Raw genomic sequence first — 23335 nt, 5'->3', positions numbered from 1 at the left:
TTCAACACTTCTAGATAAATTTTGTATTATTGGATAATATATTTTTTGATCAGCTCTTGTCAAAGTTTCCCTTGAATTTTGTAGGAAATTGATTAATTTAAAAGAAAGCCAAGATTGCATGCCAAATCACAAGCCAAAAGCCCAAAGGAAATGCTCAAAACAAACAAGCTAAGTACGTCATGTTGTATGCTTAAGCTTGTCACCAAAAAATGAACTAGGCTTGAAGAAATGTACCTTTCTTCACCTTGAAGAATCCAAGCTAGGTATGCAAAGCAAAGCATAAACTCAAAAGCTTACCTAGGCTTGAAGAAATCTTGCAAAAAAAGTGCCAAGTAACCAGCTAAAACCAACTCATGAAATCATGGAACAAAGGTTGCTTCGGCTTGAAGAAAGGTTGGTTCCTTCACCATGAAGAAACCAACCAGCCAAGCGTGGACTTAGTGTGAGTTGGGCGGCCAGGACCAAACCCAGCCATGAAGAAACCAAGCAGTTGGGCGTGGACCAGACTTGAGCTGGGCGGCCAGGACAAAGTTAACCATGAAGAAAGCTTGGCCACCTCATCAAGTAACTAGCTTATTCTTTACTTGAAGACCAAGTACATGACCTCATGCATGATATATATTCTGAACACCAAGTAGGAGGTGTCAACATGCATGTAACATAGTCCACAATAGGGTATCCAAGCTAGCTGACCAAGATGAGACAAGCTGCTAACTCACCAGCTTGGGTGTGCCTGGTCAGGCACTGAGCAGCCAGAAAGGGGAGCTAAGTGCCCATCAGATTTCCTATAAAAGGAGAAGTCATTCCTTCACTTTAAGACATTGCACATAATTATAAATAGTTTTTAAATTCCTCTTCTTCTTCCCATTTTGGTTCTCTCTCTTTTTAGAGTGTTCTTAGGTTGTTCTTAGGCTTTTAGTTCATAGTAATTCAAACGGAATGGAGTTGGAAAAAAAGGTGTCAAAACATAATTTTGTAACCTCATTTGGAATCAAAAGCATCTCATCCTTGGATAGATGGCTCATGCTCCTACATATTGACTTGGATTATGGTGTAAGGTTATTTCTTCTCTTCATTTGTATCTTGTTTTGATTTCAATACATTCAAGTTATTACTTTTGATTAAGTTTCAATTCTTTAGAAAGTGCTTAATGTGGTTTTAGCTTGATCACCTAAAACTTGACTTAAAGATCCAAAAATGTTTCTTCTTAAAGTGTTGACAAGTGAACTAAAAAGTATAACCTACACCTTAGTTCACTTGCCATATCAAGCATCTATTTTAAGCAACTTATGTTCAAGGCTAAATGATGTTAATGAAGCCTGAAGTAGGGTGTGACAACCATTACTCTGACGAGTGACACTTAACTATTGTTTAGTGTATTACATAAGGTTTGAAAATCATCTTATCATACTAGGACACTAGATGAATGATTTAGAAATGGTGTGTGGAATTAACCGAAAGTATAACACATAACTTGTAATGTTTTCAAAATCATTTGAGTCAAGAAATACTTCAATCTTTCAAATCAATTTTCTCTTCTTAAATTTGTAAATAGTTAGTTCTTTACTTTTTCATGTTTCTTAGTTCATAAAATCACAAAAACAATTTTAATTGTTACTTTCTTACTTGTGATAAAAGATACAAAGTATGAGTCTATTTCTATTAGGCAATTCTTTGTGGTTCGACATAATCATATACTATACTACAATTGAATCTTGAAAGAGATGCAAATGTAAAATAGTAAAGTGTTAACTTATAAATTTTATTTGTTGACAAAGAAAGAAACCTTGAATCAAAGTGCAATTTAATTCATAAATTATATCTTTGTGAAAAGGAAAATACACAGTTATAATGAGTGATCTAACTACTAATTTTTATTTTTAGTCATTTACATTTCCGCAACTAACATTTATTTTCTATCATTTAAATTCTGCAACTAACATTTATTTATTGATTTATTTATTTATTCTTTACCAACCTTCCATAAGGAAGTAGTTCGGTTAATAAAGGAAAACGGAAAATAAATATAGTGATTATCACTTGTATAAATTTGCAAAGTTCATATCATTAAACTGACGTTGGAATTTATTCCAACAAAGCCGAAATGATATGAAGTTGTTAATAATTCAATAAAACTAAGTTTTTGATCAAATGGAATATTCTTGAAACCATTATATTTGGGTTGGAATTTATTCCAACAATGCCGAGATGACGAGCAAAGAATCGACCTGTCATTAAATAAATCAATGATGGACTCATTCACCACTTTACAATAATAGCCAAATGGTAAAGTTCTGTATATCTATATTACCCATGTACCCAGGTTTGAATCCATTCTGTGACTTATTATTTTATGTATAGTATATCATGCTATTCTGGAGGGTAAGGTTTTCTTATTTCAGCCTTTAGCTCCCAGGTTTGAAACCAAACATAGTCTATTTACTAATTTATTTATTTGAAAAATAACAGGGCTTTAATTTTTGGTTATGAGAGTCGAACCCGGAACCGAATGGTTTCAAAACTTTAATATGAACATCACCAAGCAATGCAACCAAATTTACTTAACAGTGTTGGAAGGTTAAATTCCAAACCAATGCAATTGGTCAGAGTAGATCACTGGACCTATAATGAAACACTACAAACCCAACCAGTACAACCAATTACCAAATGTCACATACTTCTGGCAACCGAAACTTATTTGAACGTTCTTAACATTAAATTCCAAAACAATAAATCCAAAAGTTTTGAACGGTGAGACCTTGTGTATTGAAAACACAATGCCCACCCAGCAGTACAACCACTTATGTACACTTGGTAATTATAATGTATTTTTATTACACTAATGTAATATCATATTATGAAGACAACATGGTATATGAAGATTATATATTACACTACCATGAAACAACCAAATTCATTTGCAATTGAATAACAATATTCCTTAATGATATTCAACTCGACTAAAATAGTAGCATTTTAAGAAATGCACACAATAAACAAAGTTTATTTTTATGGAATTATCTAGCATAACCATCAATAATCTTGAATTAAAATTAAAATTCATGCTCTCGTGAAAGAATAAAAAATGACCTCAGATCTACCAAATAGGACATGTTTTCATGATGTAAAATAAAAGACTCTAACAAAATAGAATAGTCATATTTCTTACTTTTTAGCTAATCTAATAAATCTGGATCTCCATGAGCATGTTTATCAACGATGACGATTCTAGGATCTAGAAGCAGGGTGTGTAATATAGGTTAAAATTAAAATAATAAATATCATCAATTAAAAAAATGAAAATATTCATGTCAAAATTACAAAATTTAAATATATTTAATGAAATAAAATATATATTTCATAACTAATCTCTCTAATTTCACATTTTGAAATTGTTGAAATATATTTACTTCGTTATCAATGTTGTTGAACACTTCTAATCAATTATAAGTCACTAGATAGTTATTCAGTCATGCATCTTCCATTCGATTACACAATCTATCTTTTACAATTTTCATAGTTGGAAAAACTCTTTTTAAAATTGTATTGTTAACTTCAAAAGAAGATAAATTAATGAGAAACAATGTGTCTTCCATCTCCAATCGACTTATCTTAAGATTATTTATTCATTTCAAAGAAGCAAATTCCACAGTATTATGCATATCAATGATATATGTCTCAAGTTGATTATCAAACATCATAAAATTAGTTGAACAAAAAATCCTGTGGATAAAACTTTACAAATTCAATCAGTTTTGTCATATCAAAACTAGAGAAGAAGTCAGCTAGACTCAAACAAGACATGCAAAAAAGCCACTGAGTATTTGTCTTGGGTATTCGATTATGAAGTTCCTCGAGTTGCATATCTATAATATTATAAAATAATTCAATATAATAATGATTATTTATTTTTCACGAAGCATGTCATGTCATTTACAAAAGAATAAATTTTGGGCTTGTAGAATTTTAAGTAAGAGTATAATATATATGCAATGCTTAAATATTTATATTCACTAGATAATCTATCATTTATTTGAATTACTTTTATTTTAAGAGTAAATGATGATTAAATATGGATAATGAATAATGCAATAACAATGTATAGAACTCTTACACTCTCAATATATATATTTTTTCTCTATAAATAATATAGATTTTTTTCTCAAAAAGTTACAGGGTGTGCAATTTGCACACCCTCAACACCACATACCATCCTCATTGTTTATCAAACACATCCAAAAGGTCAAATGTTATGAAGTTGTGTTTTTCAAATTCTTCAACATTGAAGAAACGCTATGGATTTAGCCAATAACCATCAACTTGAAGATTTCTTTTTAACTACAAGTCCAAACGACTATATATAATGTCCAAATAAAGCTTCATTTTAGTCTTATTTCTATTTAACGACCACTTCATCTCATGTCTAGCTTTAAAGATTGCTTAATAAACTATCAATAAATGTAATACGCGAACAAGTGACTCGGGAAGTTTGGCAATATCAACATAATGTTTCCAAATTTTTGAATGCAATACTTTTCCACACAATTTTTTTGTCTTCACATCTTTGTAATAACATAATATTGTTTATTATCTAGACGTTACAAGAGCTTTAATGCATCTTTGTGGGAAAAGATACTTTGTAATACAATAAAATTAGTGGCATAGCAAGTTAAAGTTGGATAAATTATTTCTTTTCCATGAATGAATTGTCTCATTAGATCCAACAGATGATAATGATTATATAAGTATTTGGTAATGTTTACAGCATGTGATACTATCTTGGTTATTTATGTTAAATTTCCAATGTTTTTCAACATCAAATTGATGCAAGTAAACACACATGGAGATCAAAACATGTGGAGGAAATTTTTATTTAATAACCTACCAAAAATATAATAATTAGAAACATTGTCTATAACAATATGAACAATAATCTTAAGACCGCCATATAACATGACTTCCTTGAAAAGCTTAAGCAACAAATTTGTAGTTTTAGATGCATGAGAAACATCAACAGAATATGAAAACAAATACTTTAGACCAATAGATGATAAAATTAATAAGAGTTCGTCTAAATTAATCATTCCAACCATTTGCCTTAAGAGTGCATCTAGTTGTTTGAGTTGACATTATGCATAAACTTGAACAAAAGGAAATTGATTTTAAAAAACCCTACACATGGTTCCAATTCAACTTAGACCTACACTCATTTTTAATTCAATTTAAGAAGGAAACTAAGTGTATCTTATATATTTGAACAAAATTAAGGCTAACATGCCAAGTTACATGTATAACCTAAATTTGGGACATTAGTTGTCATGTATTCTATTTCAGTTGTGGACATAGCAACAATATTCTAAACTAATGATCTTCACATAATTGGTTCGCCTGCAAGGATGAAGACAAACCTTGTTGTAGACATTTTATCATTGATTGGGTGAATTGAAAGTACACGATATCACGTCAAGTAATAAAAATATTGATCCCATGAGGACTACATATTTTCTTTACTTCTATCAAGTAATTACACTTAACTCAAATAGGGAATACAAATGAATTGAAAACAATGGAAGAAATGACAACATTAATCATGAAAATAGTAAAAGAATTGAAATTTATATCAGGAAGAATTCCCAGGATAAGGGTCACCGCCTTTGCATTCGCAAATCCTTATTTTGCTCCTTTTCATGAACTTTAAGTTGTGAGGATGAATTTCGCTTTGATATGTGTCATCCTCTCTCGAGCTCTAACACATGTACTCAATTGAAGTCGCACCTACTCTCATGGTACGATTGTCAATCGAATCCTTTACTTGGGTCATTCTATCCAATCGCTTCGTAGTAACCCAAGGTGAATTCTAGAAAACCCTTGAGAATCCTTCCCCAACGTATCTAAGAGGTGTAATTTGTTGGACAAACAACTCACACGAATAAAACTCAGTTTAATGATTCAAATCACAATACTCAATGAAATAGTAGTAGAAACAAGTATTTATTAAATGTAAAAAGGCATGGCACAATCCTAGAAACAAAGGGAATTACTCACTCATGATGGAGATGAGATTACAAAATTCTAAATGAGAGAGTAACAAGGTAAATATGTGTTCAATCCTTAAGGGATAATCCTCATTTATCCCAGTTACAATAAATTAGGCTAAGCCAACAAAACAAAATTCAAAATCTAAAATTTGGAAAAGAATCAGGCCATCCACATCCATGGGTGTGGGACACGGCCTGGTCGTGGATCGTGGCCTCTTTTAGTGGTCTTCTGCATCTAGACGACCCATGGCCATGGGTGATGGAGATGGCCTGGGTACACGGTCGTGGGTGATGGAGACGGCCTAGTACATGACCATGGGCTCAGGATTAGTGATGCACGACTATGGGTGGTAGAGCACGACCTGTGGGTCATGGAACACGATAATGGGCCCAAGCATAACCTGACTATGTGTGGTGTCTTCACTTCAGGTTGCTTCTCTTTGATCGAGGCTTTATGATATTCCATTGGATGGGTGCATGATAGAAGTGGCTTTAATTCCTCATTTAAACAAAACATGGGGCATTTTACTATATGGATTATTATATCTCTTCTATTAAAATATGGGGAAGAGGAAGAAAAGATATTATTTTTGTCTTCTTTCCTGAATAAATTTATTCAAAATATATTGTTGTGCATTTTAAAATATTGACTCTTTATACCATTTTGCCAACTGTCACAATCTTAACTTAATATTTTCCTATCCAATACTATAGAGGATCTACACTCAATAAAACATTCTTGGGGTTGCTTTAATTTGTACATCGGAAATTAAACAAACAAGAAAAGAAATTAGTACATCTGAGAAAGGTCTATGTGCAAAATGGTCAGAGCTCCTACGGTGGAGAGTCCCACATTATCAAGTCCTGATACCCCATACTCAGCTTCGATATTTAATCTGTCGTGATAATTCCTTCTATTTAAATATGTTGAAGTTGAACATCCCAATTCCTCCTAAGCAACCCACCCATGTTTTGAAGCATACTAGCAATAGGATCTAAGTAAATCTGCACCTTATCGATAACAATATGAATAGCTTCAAGGTAGTCAATCTCCAAAATAATTTGGCGATGACTCAACTTCCAAGTTAACTTAAGACCATGCTTAATGGGTAGGAGTTCAACTTGGATAGAGAAGCCAATTCCAAAATTACGACTGAAGCCAGATAATCAAAGGTCGTCATGATTACGAATAACATTAGCTCCTCTAATTTGTTGATCATATAGACTGCAGCTACCGTCCATATTAAGCCTAACTCTTCCATTTTCCAAATAACACCAATGGACACTCGACATGGTTTCTTCAGTGTCATTGTATCCATAATACAATAATCCATGTAGTCATGATTAACATTGTGAGATGTAAGAGATGTCACAATTAAAATTTCCAAACACAAATGGTTTCGCCACCTCCAAGATCACCAAATGCATGCTAAGATGAGACTCACATAAGAGAGTCTAGTGTGAGTTTCCATCCAAGACATGAAAGACTAGTTAGTCTATAAGTTCTGAAAATTGAATCCCAGACGATGCCAACGGAGAGTTAAGTTCCCACAATCTCTAAAAGTGTGAAGAAGATCTTCAATGAAAGTGTTGCGTCTTCCACGTATAGGTGTAGCTAACATTTTTTTCCTAAAACGAAGAGAGTTAGTGGAAAATAATTATGAGCAAAGAGTCAAAAAAGAAACTAAACTTTTTCGTGGACATAAATTCTCCACATCCAACCCCAATGGAATGAGAAGAGAGTAGAATGTCATTCCTCTTGAACCACCCAGAAGTATTGTCAGCCTAACACAAACAACCAAAATTATGAGAGGATATAAACACCAAAATGTTAAAAATAAAATTCTCCTTTTAGGATTGTTTATATGTGCTACATGATATTTTATCAATTTTAATTAGGCATTTCATTTTTAAGAATTTGTTGCAGCTATATTAGGCTTGCTTTTACCCTTAAATCAAACTATTTTGATGAAGTGCAAAAAATTAATTTATCATTTTTAAATGTTAATTACATAAATAAAAATCCAATAATTTTTAATACATATGTTTTTGAAATCTTGTTAGTAATTTCACTATTTATAAAAACTCATTTTTTAAAGTTTCTTTTCCAAATATCTTTCTTCTATTGTTGTTGAAAATTGTGAGTAATATACAACAGAAAAAACTGAAAAACTGAAATTTTCAACCACAGTCCCATGTGAAAGGGTATGTATGACCAATGATTAAAAAACATTCTAACTATGGAAACAAAGAGGGAGACTCCTTGTATGGTTGATCATGAACCTTGAAGAACCCTAATCACTATTAACACCAATACCATATCCCCATTGTGAGCATGCCAAAGTAATCGCGCCACTGTTGGTAATTCACAAGAACTAATTCCCGCAATGGAGATGCTCTCCTTTTTCTTAGTGCTTGCGGTAATAGAAGGACTCACAATTTCTCCATGGGTGTTTAACGGCTACCTCACATTGGTTTGGGATATAATATGGGACATAAAGTCTTTATTGTTAAAGGTTAGGGGTCATATTAGCCAATCCAAGACAAAGGCTTATTGGTACTATTTCTAGTAAGATTAGGCCACAAGGTAAAGATATAAAATACACTTTTTTACTACTGCACTGTGAAGCATGATCATGTATTATGCATGCACGTGCATGCCACTTAGCATAGTTGTGCCCATGAGTTTAAAAGTTTAATTCAGTTTTTGGTATAATTTAGTGGCCGAACTGAACACAATTTGTCAGTAAAAAATTGAAATTCGTAATTATTTGTTAGTAATATATATAACAATTATGTAATTTTAGGGGGGAAACGAATAATCACAAATATAGTACTACAACTCACAATTATTAATTTATATAAGTAATATATATATATATATATATATATATCAAAACAATTCATAGTAACATATATATCAATTAGTAACCTATATATTAGTAATATATGTAATATTACAATTCACAATTAGTTACGTATATATCAATAGATGTATAACAATTTATAGTATATCTTAGTTTCAAATACAATATTATGAAAGTTAGAAGACATGTTACAAATCATCATCACATTATGAAAATATTACACATATATATATATATATAATAATTTAGTAAGTAGTAAGATATATAATACTAACATAACAACAATTTAGTAACATATATAACATTACAATTCATACAATTTATAATTTAACCCATAAAATTGGTTGAAGAATTCCAACAACAATATATTATTATTCTCTATTATCTATTTCTTTAATACGGTAATTGGTTCAGTTCCAATAATTCCTAAATTTCTAAAATCACAAATCAAACCGAACATAAATAGTTCCTTAAAAAATAACTCAAAAATATTAGTTTATAACTTTAGTTTTATGTATTATTTCCTTTATGTTTTTATGTTGACATTTTATTAACAATTTGGTCCTAACACTGCGAAGCTCAAAATTTGTGTTAACCTTATTCTGCTTGCTACTATTTAGTAGCTATAGTATCAGTTGCGCCGGTTTATAACTCGCCTTACCAGAGATGACGAAGATCCACCTTGTTTTTCATGTCTTAGTGTTGCGCCGGTTCTATGGAGATCCTCACGGCTAGTGGGTAACATTGTCGGAGGAAGGAAAGGGAGTGATGTCTCAAACAACTACTCTCACAGACAAACAAAATCCTTAGAGGAGTATACGGTCCACAAAAATAATGTTCCACAAATTTCCAGAGTGCAAATATTGAAGAAGAAGGAAGAAAATGCACTTAGTGGAGAATGGCAGCATTAAACCAAATGCTAGTACTGAGTTCATAGAATCTCTCTGTTGGATGCAATTGATGCAGTTGGATCTACACTAAATGTTGAATCTTTGGGCAGTGGGAAAACACGGATTCCTCACGACTCTTCCATTCAAAATTGTGGGAATCCCATCCAACCGTCCAGAAGTAATTGCACCACTTCATCCTCAACCGTTAGATCTGGCTCATTTTCCCTCCAACAGTCAACACTTGAAGAAATGTTTTCAACCCATATTATGTCCAGATTTGAGGACAAGATCATACTTGAAGAGATGGGCAATGATGAAAACCCAATTGTCACACAATCAGGCCAACCGAATGAAGAAGCAGCTCAAATGGATGAAGAATTATAATTACTTTATAATTTTCCTTATGTATTTCTTTTATGTTATTATGTTTCTATGTTGGTATTTCTTAACAATTCATATCTAACATTGTGAAGCCCAATAGTTGTGTTAACCTAATTTTGATTGCTACTATTTAGTCACTGTAGCAACAGCTGCAATGGATATGAAGTATTTCCAGTATAATTTTTATTTTGCTTTAATTTCTTAATTCTTCATAGTTTCTAATAAGTTGTTCATAAAAAGATCATGTTACCAATTCCTATTATGCTCACGAGTAATACTCTCTATTTGTTCTAAAATCTTAGTTGCACATATTAAATGGAAGGTGTCACTCTCATATAGTACAATATAATATATGGTTTTCTTTATTAGGAGTAGACCTGCTACAGAAATCTCTTCAACCTCATATGTTGACATACTCAAGTATGAGATAAAATACATATACTTATAAGTACATGCTGTAATTAAAACATTTTCTAAGTTTAGTAGTTATTACCCATACATTTTAAAAGTGAGGACGTGATTAAACTGAAATCCAGGATAAAGATTATTTTGTATGGCGCAAGTGTCTTGACAAGCCCATTTAAAGCATTTTTAGGAAGTTTCTTTTGCAACCACGCCACATTCATTTAATATCATACTCCCTTCTTAAAACAGATTTCCAAAACTATTATTTTCTTCAATAAATTTTATCTAAACCTTGATTCACTATTACATCAAAACGCTATTACTTTCCTCCTCCCATCACCACTCATGCTTTCACTCATCAACAAATGTTAGATGATTAATATATGTTTTGTATAATGTTCTTCTTAATTTTATTTTCTGACACTTGTTAGGAGGGATAACCACTCACCCCAAAAGAGATTAATTATTTATTCATATGGTAAGAAATACCCTTCATTGTATCAAAAAACATGCTCAATTTTTCTCTCACACACCAGATACATTTTAGGATCATTCTCTAGTGGAATGCAATGATGGTCATTTTAATAATGCCCAAATAAAGGTCTTCTTTTGATCCACTTCTACTTCCCCTTCTAGTATTCCTCCCATTTGAATGCTTCTCTTCCTCTTCTCCATAAGTGGATTGTCTTGGGGACTTTAGATTATCCAAACTCATGTTAAGTGCTTCAACTTGTTCATGAACTACCTTCACCACCAATTTTAGATCTACCTCTACTCTCTCCATTCATGATTACAATTATGAAAAGAATTATGCTAGAAGAGATTGTGGGGAAAAAAAGAACCACACAAAAACTCACAGGAATTATGCTTTAATCACTCATTCAGTTCAGCCACTTTTCTTTTAAATTAAACTGAGGAAAACTATTGAAGGACCATATAATTTTGCTTGGTGCATTGGAAAAGGTGAACTAGCCTCATGATGGGGAGTCATAAGGTAATATAATGGTTAGGGTGAAGAGTTTAAGAAATGGGTGAAGGAGGTTGTGGGTAGAGTCTCACTCATAACAAAATACTAACATACTAACATTTGCCGATAAATAAATAGAAAACTAGCCTCGTGATTCTTATAGGCCACATCACTCTTTTGCTCTGTAACTACCCTGTTCTGCTCTTAACACTCTTTTTTCCCTTGAACAGTTCTTCATTATTCTTCTTACCTATATACACACTGCTAACCAGGAATAAATACCTGAAACAGACCAATCTTAAGCCATACATGCCAGCAGAATATTTTAATCCCTATCAGCTGAATGTAAAAGACAATGATCCTAAAAAGAAAAATGGATTAAGTAAACAATTTAGTTAGAGTACTGTCAAAAAGAAAATAGAGGTTACAAACAAAGAAACAAATAGGAAACAACAATAAATCTTTAACTTGCTCAGTAGGGAAAAGCAAGTTGCATAAATTCTACTATGAATGTTGAACTAACCAGGAGCATAAGTGATATATACAGATAGATTTGTTGATGCTTTTACATAACAAATTACAAAATGAGGACTAAAGTGAGAAAAGAATAATGAAACCCTCACACATGCACAGGCTTGTCTACAGATACTTACTAACCTCTATCTATATGTACCATTCCCGTTTGATTGGATTGGCACCAATAAAATGATTAGTCATGAACATAATGGTAAGGCATCACATAAATCTAGTTTCTTGTCCCATTATGCAAATCAAAGGAACAGGAACCATAGTCTTCAGGTGTGACATGAGCTACCAGAACTTCATATGGGCCAAGGTGAAACTCACTCAAGCGTATCATCAAACCAATGTGTGCAAACAGTCCACAAATGAATTATGTACTTTCACTTTTCTTCCATGTTTGCAACTGACAAAAGTTTCTCTTCCAGTTCTTCTAGCAAATCTTGATATTCAGCAAATGCTGGGTGTGACTGTAGCACAAAGATACAAAAGAAGGAACCAATTATATTTCTCTTTAAGCATATATATTGCAAAGATTACAATTTACATCAGGAAATAAAATAGATATACCTGCAGTGTGGTACCATATGCTTTCCACAACCGGAAATCGTGGCGGAATAAGTCAAAAAGAACCTAAATCTCGGAAAAAGAAGACACTGGTTAGAAAGTAGAAAGTTCCTAAATGGAAAAGAAATCCATGAGTGATAAAAATATGTGAAAGCTGCCCTTCGAAAAATTTGGCCACGTCTTCAAAGGAAAAAGGCAAATATCAAAAAGTCCTTTGAGTAACAAACACGTAAAAAGATCTCCTATACTACTAACCATTTTGTTTTCTAGGAAAGGCTAAATTCAAACAAAGCCATTGTTTTGCACATTTCATGCAATAACAAAACAGAATAAAGATTTCAAAAGCTTTTCAATATCCTTTTCTCTTGGACTATTACAAAAAATATGCACATCAGACTTCAGCCAGTGATTTTCTAAGATAGTGATGGTCCAAAACCAAATGTAGTGGTTAGATTACTTTGAACTTGATGGCACACTTCATCAAGACAGACAGCACTTTACCGCTTTTCTAGAAAGTGATAACTTAATAGTAACATGTTCATAGGGGTAGTTACTAGTTAATTGGGGATAAAAAAAGACTATTCAGAGTTTCCTTTGTGGTTTACTTATTAACTTCCGAAGCCTGTTATAATTGGCTTCTTAGAATATAAAAAATAGAGAAGAGAAAGAAAAAAGTTGTGCTAATTATTAAAGAATAAATTATTGTGTTGGGTGTGTTATGAGGTTTGTAGTGTTGTTGTACTAGCTGTATTACATACTTGACCAAAGATACATTAGTATTAGGAGTATAAGGTTAGTGCCTTATTATTCATAGTTCTACTCTATTTTCCTATAAACTCAACACTTCAGTTGATGATTTCATAATTTCAGTGTTCAGTACACAATGATCCAAATCATACCTCAGAACGTCTCAACAGAGTAGCAAGGACAACAATCCATTCTTTAAACTTGACAGAGCACATATGAGCAAGAAGAAAGTCAGCATCCAACCGGCTCTGTAATGTTCCCATGTGAAGCTGATAAAACAAAAGAGTTACTTAATGAGGGGAAGAGAAAAAAGTTCAAGAAAAATATTAAGAATGACTCAAGACAATCTTCAGAAAAATGATCAAAGACTTCGCATCATTGCAGTATTCAAGTTGACTTTGCAGTGAATTGTGTCACTCTTGCTAAGAATTTACTCATGAGTCATGATTCAAGATGTATTTAGTACATCTTTTGAAGAACCATTTTTAGGAAAAAAGTAATTATATATTCTTTTTAGGAAATGAAATTTATCAAAGATAAAAGAAGGAAAGGACACTAAGGGGAGGATAAGTCCATTGTCATGAGATACTAGAGAATAAATGGTCGCATCTGTTATGTTGTTGTTGCAGCCAAGTTACCTATAATATAAACCCATGCCTTTTTTGTAAACTACAATTTGTACCGACTGATACCAATATACAGTTAAGGCTTGAGCAAAATAAAACATGAAACAAATCTACACTATAGCATCAAACAATTTATTTATCATCTAAAAACTCATGCACGAAGACCGGTAGAAAAGAGTGAAAGCAATATTAGGTCCCTGCAATTAGGAGCTACCTTTGCTCAGAGTGAAAGAGAGAACAAAGGGAAGAAACAGGTAACTTAAGAAGTTTTTATTTGAAGAACAAGGAGTAACTCAGACCCACTTACAAACCAGTTCAAAAACCAATTATTGTAAACCATTTCAGAATCCACTTTCATCACCAGCGCTTCTGCTACCTAACTACTGAGGAGTTTCATCTCTTTGATGTCGTGCTACCATAAAAGACAGAGGAGTCACATGGAATATTATGAATTTAGGAGTGGGGCCCAGTCCAAGTCGAATGTTGGGAGTGAGTTTAGCCTTCTTCAGTAGTGGGCTAAGTGAACAACAGCATAGGTGGGTTTGACACACATCTTCGCCCAAAACCTAAAGGCATTAGATCTCCCAAATTCATTCGCGGCGACTCCAAAGAGGTTGAAAATATTAAGAACCCTTTCAGTCCCCCAACAGAAGTGCATTTTAAAGTGAACTACTCTATGCTACCCCAGAAGATTGACATTTTCAAATCTCTAGAGGATTGGGTCCAGTCCTAAATTTGTAATATGGTATCATATCCCAGATAATCCAGCGACCAAATATTCCCAGACCTATGGCCAGACTCAAGTCAAGGAAGCACAAGCCTAGGCAACCTGATGGCCTTTGAGGCTCTAAGAACTTGCAATACAAGCCCGGGCTAGAGATTAAATACAAGCCACAACTGAGTCAAACCCAGTTGAATTTGAAGGGGAGTGTTGGGACAAATAAAGAAGTCTCACATTGAATAGAATGAGACAAGTTGAACAACATAAGGTGGAAAGACTCATGAACCTAATACCTTAAGTTTTGGGTCAAGATATGGTATCAAGTGCACTTATGTTGTTGTTCACTTAGCCTGCTAAGGAAGAAGACTAAACTCACTCTTACATTTTGAAATTTGGACTGGGCCCACTCTTAAATTCTTAATATGGAGCAACCTAACCTCTGAATGTCAAGTTCGAAAGAACACATTTTTCGTTTCAATGGTTTTGTTCTGAATTTTGCAAACGAATGTTAGGGTTCTGGGATTGTGTTCTCTTAATTTCAGGTTAGCTTTGAACAGAGAAATTGTGATTGTAAAAATGGAGATTGACGGTTAGGTTTGGTTAAAAGGGCGGCCCTGTGCAAAAGGCTCCTACCTAGTGTCGTTTGGGGAGGATAGATGTATGCAGCATTACCCTTGCAAGCGGAGAGACTGTTTTCAAAATTTGAATCCGTGACCCCATGGTCACTAAGCAGCAACCTTATCGTTCCGCCAAGCTTTGGATAACCAAAAAAATTGACCATTGATTTAGATATTCAAACTGAACTACATTTAGAGGTAAAACTGGTTCGGTTAAAAAATCTGGTGTTAATAAAATGGATTTTTTATATGCTGCAGTTTAGTTTTGGAGTGGTTTGCTTCAACTGGTTATTTCGAACACCACTAACAGCAAATAAAAAGCAGTGAAATACATAGAATGGTCAACACAGCAAGTTTGTTTTTCCAAATGTAAACTTCAAACCTTTTGGCTTATGAGTTCAAGCCCTGAAGAAAAATTCTCCAGCCGAGCACTCCCATATCTTTCACGCTGTAGATACTCCTGCAATTAATAGACATCTAACAATTTAAACACTTTAAACTAAAAGATGAAGAACAAGTACATCAGCAAGACTTTCTCACCACTAAATCAAACTGAGTGCCTTTTACAAATGCAACAAGCTTGGAGAGCTCTTTCCCAGCCATCAGGAAACTAGCATGGTTTTCTAGAATATTCTTAACCGATGTAATATGAGCACTTTGCTCCTTCAATGAGGTGCTGCTCCAAGGAAAATAACTAGTTAGTACGGTTGGTAACTTCAATGCTAGGAAACAAAAAAACAATTCAATAGAGTGCAAACCTTCTATCCAATGGCTGCTTCCGATCACTAGAACGAAAAAGAAAATAGCCTAAAAATCTGGGAGAGAGTTTATCTGAATCAGTTAATGATTGGTCATATTCCCTACCAGATCTTAGCAAGAACCTCACCTGAGCCACCAAAACCACATAGTCAAGAAAAAAGGAAAAGGTCATGATCTCCTGTATAAGAAAATAGTACTTCACCAACTTAAATCAGTAATGTGAATGTTTCAAAACAATACCAGCTCCCCAGCAAGCTCATACAACGATTCGTCTAGTGTTGCCTGCACAAATTTGATAATCCATATCATTATTGATGTGACTTGGGTTTTTTTTTTTAAAACAAACAATGAAGTGGAATAAAATGACTGACACAATCAAGTTCAAACCTGTAATAACCGTAAAGCACAGTACTGACTGACAGCAGGACCTTCAAGCTTAGCAATCACCTGTTATAAATGAATTTGATCTTTAGTAACACAGATTATCACCACCACACCACCAGTTCGAATGCAGAAACTAGGAAATGTGTTAATTTGTCTTAAGCGAGCCTCAAGCATATATAAGAAACGGGCTTTGCTAGGCAGCTAGAGGTGGCAGATGTAGGCCCTTAAATATGCCGGCTAACGGAAAAATAGAAGTAGGTCCTGCTGTGAGACTCGTCCAATGTACCTTCTCCAGTATCATCAAGGATGGTTACTCTGTGACATCCACCTTTTTCCATAATAAAACAACTAAAACAGTAAAAAAAAAGTTCTTGATGGGATCCATTACAAGGGAAGGGTGGATAAGCAGGAGAGCTAAGATGGAATGCAGAAGGACCAAATTTCATGAGAGAATGTAGGAAGGATGAGAAAGAATCAGCTTCAGAATACACCTATTAACCACTTGCACAGGCGGCAGATGTGCCAGGATTAGTGGGAATGCAAAAATAGAAAAAAGGGAGAGAGATAGAGAGAATTCTAGATAATTGAATGTAAACTCTGTATTATTGCAAAAAACTGAATTGACAGTTTGACACAATAGAGCTTGATAGTTATATAACAAGCATGAGTTGGCACTAGCTATAACAGCTGTAACTAAACCGTAGGTACACTGCACTCTATTAGTACAATAATACAGAAAAGTGCACTTAACCTAGATTTACACCGATATAGCTCGTGGGAGTCCACGGCCCTGAGTTTAGGCTTCAGCTAATCAAATCTGATGCAGCACAGAGGCATGATAAGATATCTGTTGGTTGATTGTGTGATGGTTCATGGCAGACAGTGAGAGTTTAATTGGGTACTTTCTCTCTGACACTCCTAGAGTGAAGCACTGTATTGTGAACCATGGCAATTGTGATAGATTTGTTAGAGAGAATGGTGGGAAGTGTAAAAGAGAGCTTGAGTTCTGTGAGGAGAGATTAGATCCACGTTAACACTGGGAACAAACTCCTATACTATACTTCAGTGGTTTTTAGCTTTGAGGACCACCGAGTAACCAGGTTGAGACCTATAAAGGGGCATCAATAGTATACATCTGAATACAAGAAAACAGTCTAGGGTACTCCAGCTGAATGTGTGTGGATGATGAACTAGTAACTAGTAAAAGCTGTGCTAGTGTGAATAAACAATGAATCACAGCAGACTAACTTCGAAACTAACAGAGATTATAGTACCTTTTAATCTTTCAACCCATTGCCTGGGAGCTTGTTTAAGTTCATATATGGCTTTATTTAACTTGCAGACTAGTGATTTATCATGACTTTGAAAACCATTAGGTTGTTGCAACTTGCATGAATACCTTTCTCTAAAGCCCATTTAGGAAAGGATATTGACCTCCATTTGTTGGATGCTTGTTGGAAATAATTATTTTATTGAAAATAGGAGTAGTCAATGTCTTGGTTCTTATATAATCAAATTCAATAATTCTAGTTCATGTATTAGGAGATTCTTGGACTGCAGCCTTCATTGTTGATTCATCTTCGCTACTGGCGTAGCCGCCTTCATTGCTCTCTTGCTATGCCTTTGGTTTGAAAGGTTTACACCCTTTGTTATTTTTGGGTGCTCTTAGTTGTAAAATCTAAAGCTTGTAAAGCTTAGCTTGACGGACAGTGTTGGAAATATAAACTAGATCCATGCAATTTATTAATTAGTGTTCATGTATTTTCTAAGTTCATGGTATTTTTCCTATGCATGCATCTAAACATTCAAGAACTTATAATTTCTGGGAGTTGTTGTTTCAATGCACTTGCTAGGTTCATGGTATCACATTCATCATGACATCTTGTAAGAAAATAGAAAAACAGAGAAGAAATATTGAAGAGAGGGATTTATCGTAGAAAGAGAGAAAGAAGAAGAAGAGATGAGAGGAACTGTTTTTGTGATTTTATTATCTTGAATAAAATGAAGTAACAAGAGTTACTTATATAGAAAAAGGACAGAAGGGTAAAATAGTAAAGTAACTGCAGTAACAAACTCAGTTACTTTACAAACAGAATTTCAGCTAAACTAAAATAGTTATAACAGATTCCAATATTCTAATATACCCCCCTGAAACCGAGGGTACTGATTTATAGAAAATTCTGAACTTTGAGTTGATTCCTTAGAGTGATGAATTGATTGTTGGGAAGAGGTTTTGTTAGAATGTCAGCAGTTTGAAATTCTGAGGGAATATGCTTGACTATAAGGCTTTTGGTTTGAATCTTGTCTCGGACAAAATAGAGATCCAATTCTATGTGTTTAGTTTTGTTGTGTAGAACTGGATTGTGAGACATAGCTACTGTACTCTGATTGTCACATAGAATAATAGGAGTGTTGAAAAATATCTTGAGTTCTTTGAGAAGAGATTCAATCCACATTAGTTCTTGACAAGCTAGAGCTAGACTCCTGTATTCTACTTCAGTGCTAGATCTTGATATTGTATTTTGTTTCTTGGACCACCAAGTGACAAGATTTGGACCCAAGTAGAGGCAAGCTCCTGAAGTTGATTTTCTGTCATCCATATCGGATGCCCAGTCAGCATCACAAAAGGCCACAAGGGACAATTTTGAGGAGTCTAGCCTAACAGCTGGATTGATGGTTATACCCATAGATTTGGAGCCATGAAGATACTTGAGAATTCTTTTTACAACTGTCCAGTGAGAGTTTAAGGGTTTTTCCAAGAATTGACACACTTTATTCACACTATAGGTGATATCTGGTCTGGTAATGGTAGCATATTGTAAGGCTCCAACAATCGATCTATAGAATGTGGGATCTTCAAAGTAGTCTATCCGCTTGCCATAGGGGAAATGCTTTCTTTTGCAGAGGATAAATGTGCTCTTTCTAGAAGATCTTTGATATACTTTGATTGAGATAGGAACAGAGATCCATTTTGTTTGTGTTTGACCTCTATGCCTAAAAAGTAGTCTAGGGTTCCTAAATGTTTTAGAGCAAAGGTGTTGCTGAGATCTTTGATAACCTTCTGAATAAGAGTATTTGATGAACCTGTGACAATGATGTCATCGACATATACCAGAATGTAGAGTTGATGAGTGGAGCAGCTTTGAAAGAAGAGTGAATTATCACATTTGCTTACTTGAAAGCCAAGTTTGATGAGAGACCCTTTTAATCTTTCAAACCATTGCCTAGGGGCTTGCTTTAATCCGTAGATGGCTTTGTTTAATTTGCAAACCAATGATTTATCATTGTGTTGAAAACCAGTGGGTTGTGTCATATAGACCTCTTCATTGAGAAGACCATTGAGGAAAGCATTGTTGATGTCCAATTGCTCAAGAGGCCAATGATGAGTGACAGCAAAAGTTAATAGAATTCTGATTGTGACAGGCTTTACAACAGGGGAAAATGTCTCATTGTAGTCAACTCCATGCTTTTGATGAAATCCCTTTGCAACAAGTCTTGCCTTGTATTTGTTGACAGAGCCATTTGGATTATCTTTGATTTTGAAGACCCACTTACACCCAATAGCTTGCTTGAGAGGAGGCAGAGGCATTAGAGTCCATGTATTAAGGGCCATGAGTGCATCATATTCAGCCTTCCTAGCACGCTGCCAGGCAGGAATTGAAAGGGCAGTTTTGACACTAGTTGGTTCCTGTTGGACAAGATGAACACTAGGATGAACAGCTCTAGAAATTCCAGATTTGGATCTGGTTTGCATTGGATGAGAAGGAAGAAGAGGAATGGGTTCACCAGAAGAAACAGTTGTTGGTATAGAAGGAGAATAGTCACTAGAGGGATCATGTGAAGGAGTGGATGAGATGTGTTGATCAGGGTCATGAGAAGGGGTTTGAGTATGTAATTCAGTGGTATGGGAAGGCAATATAGTTGATTCTGTTGTAGATGAGACATAGGTTGGTTGAGGGAAAATGACAGTAGGTTGTGAAGGAGGAGAAACAGAGGAAGGTATAGTGACAGGGACAGGCTTGATTTAAGGAAAATGATGTTCATTAAAAATAACATCTTTTGATATGTAAATTTTTCCTGCTTTTGATAGACATTTGTAACCCTTATGATTGAGAGAGTAACCCAAAAAGATACATTCTGAACTCCTGTGACTAAGTTTGTGATTATTGTAAGATCTAAGCAATGGAAAACAAGCACATCCAAAGACTTTGAGAAATTTGTAATCAGGAACTTGGTTAAACAAAAGTTGATAAGGGGATGTGTGATTGAGAGTGGCTGAGGGAAGCCTGTTAATGAGATAGGTGGCAATGATAAAAGCATGGTCCCAAAAGGTCATAGGTAAATGAGAATGGGCTAACAAGGTTAAACCAGTCTCAACTATATGCCTGTGTTTTCTCTCAACTGTGCCTTGTTGGTGATGTGTATGAGGACAAGAAATCCTATGCACAATCCCAACAGATTGTAGGAACTCACTAAAGGGCCTAAATTCCCCACCATAGTCACTCTGAACAGCTTTAACTGTTTGAGTGAATTGGTTTTGAACATACTTGAGAAAATATTGAAAAATATGTAAGGTTTCTGATTTATGTTTTAACAGAAATAACCAAGTATGTTTGGTGTAGGCATCTACAACAGAGAAATAATAACGAAAACCACTGGTTGAGTAAACAGAGGCAAGGCCCCATAGATCAATGTATAGTAACTCAAATGCAGAATGATAAATTGTGACAGAAGCAGGAGCATTAAGTCTATGTGCTTTTCCCATACAGCAAGAAGTACAGAATTCAGTAATGTTTTTATTTATAGAAGGTATTTTACACTGAGTCAAAATGTCTTTTACAACAGTGTAATGAGGGTGTCCTAACCTATTATGCCAGAGAGTAAAAATATTGGAATTATTGCAAGTTGTGGAAATTGGTAAACTAGGACAACTTGTAGTATGAGTAAAGGTAGAGAGACAGTGACTTGAACTAGGTAGAAGACCATGAAAGGCATAGAGTCCTTCCTTGGTGAGAGACCCTTGAAGCAGGATTTGATTAGTATCCTGTGATTTCACAAAACAATGGTTAGGATGAAACTCAAAATAGCATAAGTTGTCTTTGGCAAATTGTGAAACACTAATGAGATTTTTAGTTATGGCAGGGACAAGCAACAAATTATTGAGAGATAAGGAGACATTCGAATTGAAGGAAGAGGTAAATTTAGAGTTTCCAACAGAATGAATTGGAATACTAGTGCCATTACCCATGTAGATCTTATCATGACCAAAAGATTCAACTGGTTCATGAACAAGTGATGCATCAGCAGTTAAATGGTTTGTTGCTCCAGAATCAGGATACCAGGTAACACGCTTAGGCTCCCTTGGTGGAGAAGAAGGAAGCTCCTTGTTGGCCATGTTAGCAGACATGGGATAATTGTGATAATGTGGTGGTTGGCCTGGTCCAAGCAATGATTCTCTAGCATTATGTGAGCCATATGATCCACCATTGCCAGTATAGGAATCAGTTGGATACTCTGGATAAAAGTGAGCCGGATATCTGGATGATCCATGATTATTCTGAAATGAGTTGTAGTGTGAACGTCGTGGTATATATCCTGAGGATCCACGTTGCATATGCTGTCCAGCTCCAAAGTTTGGAGGTGCATAGTAGCAGAAGGTAACATCATGCCCATGCCTGTTGCAGTAAACACAGAATGTTGGTGAGGACCCTCCACGAGGGTATCTTCCTCCACGGTGGCGTCCACCATAGTTCACACGACGACCACGAGAGCCACGAAATTGATTTGAATTTCCATAGCTATAAGGAACAGGAGGAGGAGGTTCTGTTCTAGGAGCATAATATGTTGAAGGTGTCATAGATGGTCTTGACTGAGAAGATACAGGTGTAGAGGATAAGAGAGAATCAGATGCTATATTCACAGAGAGAGCATCAGAAATAGTCTTGTGTTTATTCTTTTCTAACCTAGATTCAAAAGTCAGTAGAAATGACTCTAGGTTATGAATTGTAGGTAAATCAATTTGACTTTCAATAGATGTAATCACAGGTTGAAATTCCTCATTTAAACCATCGAGAATGTAGTCAATGTGTTCAGAGGTTGAAATAGGAGTGCCGATGAAGATTAAAGCATCAACTAGACTCTTGATTTTGGTGAAGTAATCAGAAATAGAGCTGGATCCTTGCGCGATTGAACGTAGTTGAGAACGCAATTGTCGACTACGAGCTTTCGTTTGCGAATTGCAAAACGAATCTAGCTCCTCCCAAAGTTGCCATGAGTGAACACAACCTACCACTCGTGGTTGCAAATTTTCAGATAAGGAATTAAGAATCCAAGAGAAGACACATTGATCAAGTTCTTCCCATCGAAGATATGCTGGATTGATTTGGTTGATTAGCCGAGCATCATCATTGAGGAATCTGTGTGGAATTTCAGTTCCGAGAACAAATCGATTTGCTCGATTTGATGTTAGGGTTGCTAACATGAAGTGTCTCCACACTAAGTAGTTCTTCTCGGTGAGTTTCATGGACGGAGAAGGGAGAACAAGAGGAGTAGACACCACATCAGGCGGCGTAGCGGCAGAAGGAGAGATCGGAGAAGAAGATCTAAACGTCCCAGAATTTGTTCCGGTTGCCATGGCGTGATACCATGTAAAGAAATAGAAAAACAGAGAAGAAATATTGAAGAGAGAGATTTATCGTAGAAAGAGAGAAAGAGAGAAAGAAGAAGAAGAGATGAGAGGAACTGTTTTTGTGATTTTATTATCTTGAATAAAATGAAGTAACAAGAGTTACTTATATAGAAAAAGGACAGAAGGATAAAATAGTAAAGTAACTGCAGTAACAAACTC

At 34.8% G+C, this 23335-nt stretch overlaps 1 protein-coding gene and 1 long non-coding RNA gene across 2 annotated transcripts; one reads left to right on the top strand and one right to left on the bottom strand.

Moving 5' to 3' along the window:
* LOC109336637 lies at positions 1068–18365 on the top strand. Its single transcript, XR_002106370.1, has 4 exons — positions 1068–1078; positions 17332–17341; positions 17493–17496; positions 18199–18365. It is a non-coding gene; the product is annotated as an uncharacterized LOC109336637 (long non-coding RNA).
* LOC109336636 lies at positions 11985–16551 on the bottom strand (the record flags this gene model as incomplete). The annotated part of the gene is given in 8 exon segments (XM_019573354.1): positions 11985–12537; positions 12638–12700; positions 13534–13650; positions 15728–15805; positions 15886–16021; positions 16104–16231; positions 16345–16386; positions 16492–16551. Coding segments are annotated over 5 exon segments (408 nt in total). The 3' UTR covers positions 11985–12450.

The sequence above is a fragment of the Lupinus angustifolius genome, chromosome LG20 (genome assembly GCF_001865875.1).
Source record: "Lupinus angustifolius cultivar Tanjil chromosome LG20, LupAngTanjil_v1.0, whole genome shotgun sequence".
Classification (NCBI taxonomy): Eukaryota; Viridiplantae; Streptophyta; class Magnoliopsida; order Fabales; family Fabaceae; genus Lupinus; species Lupinus angustifolius.
Note: the sequence above shows the minus strand (reverse complement) of the source record. Positions and strands in the feature narration are given on the sequence as shown.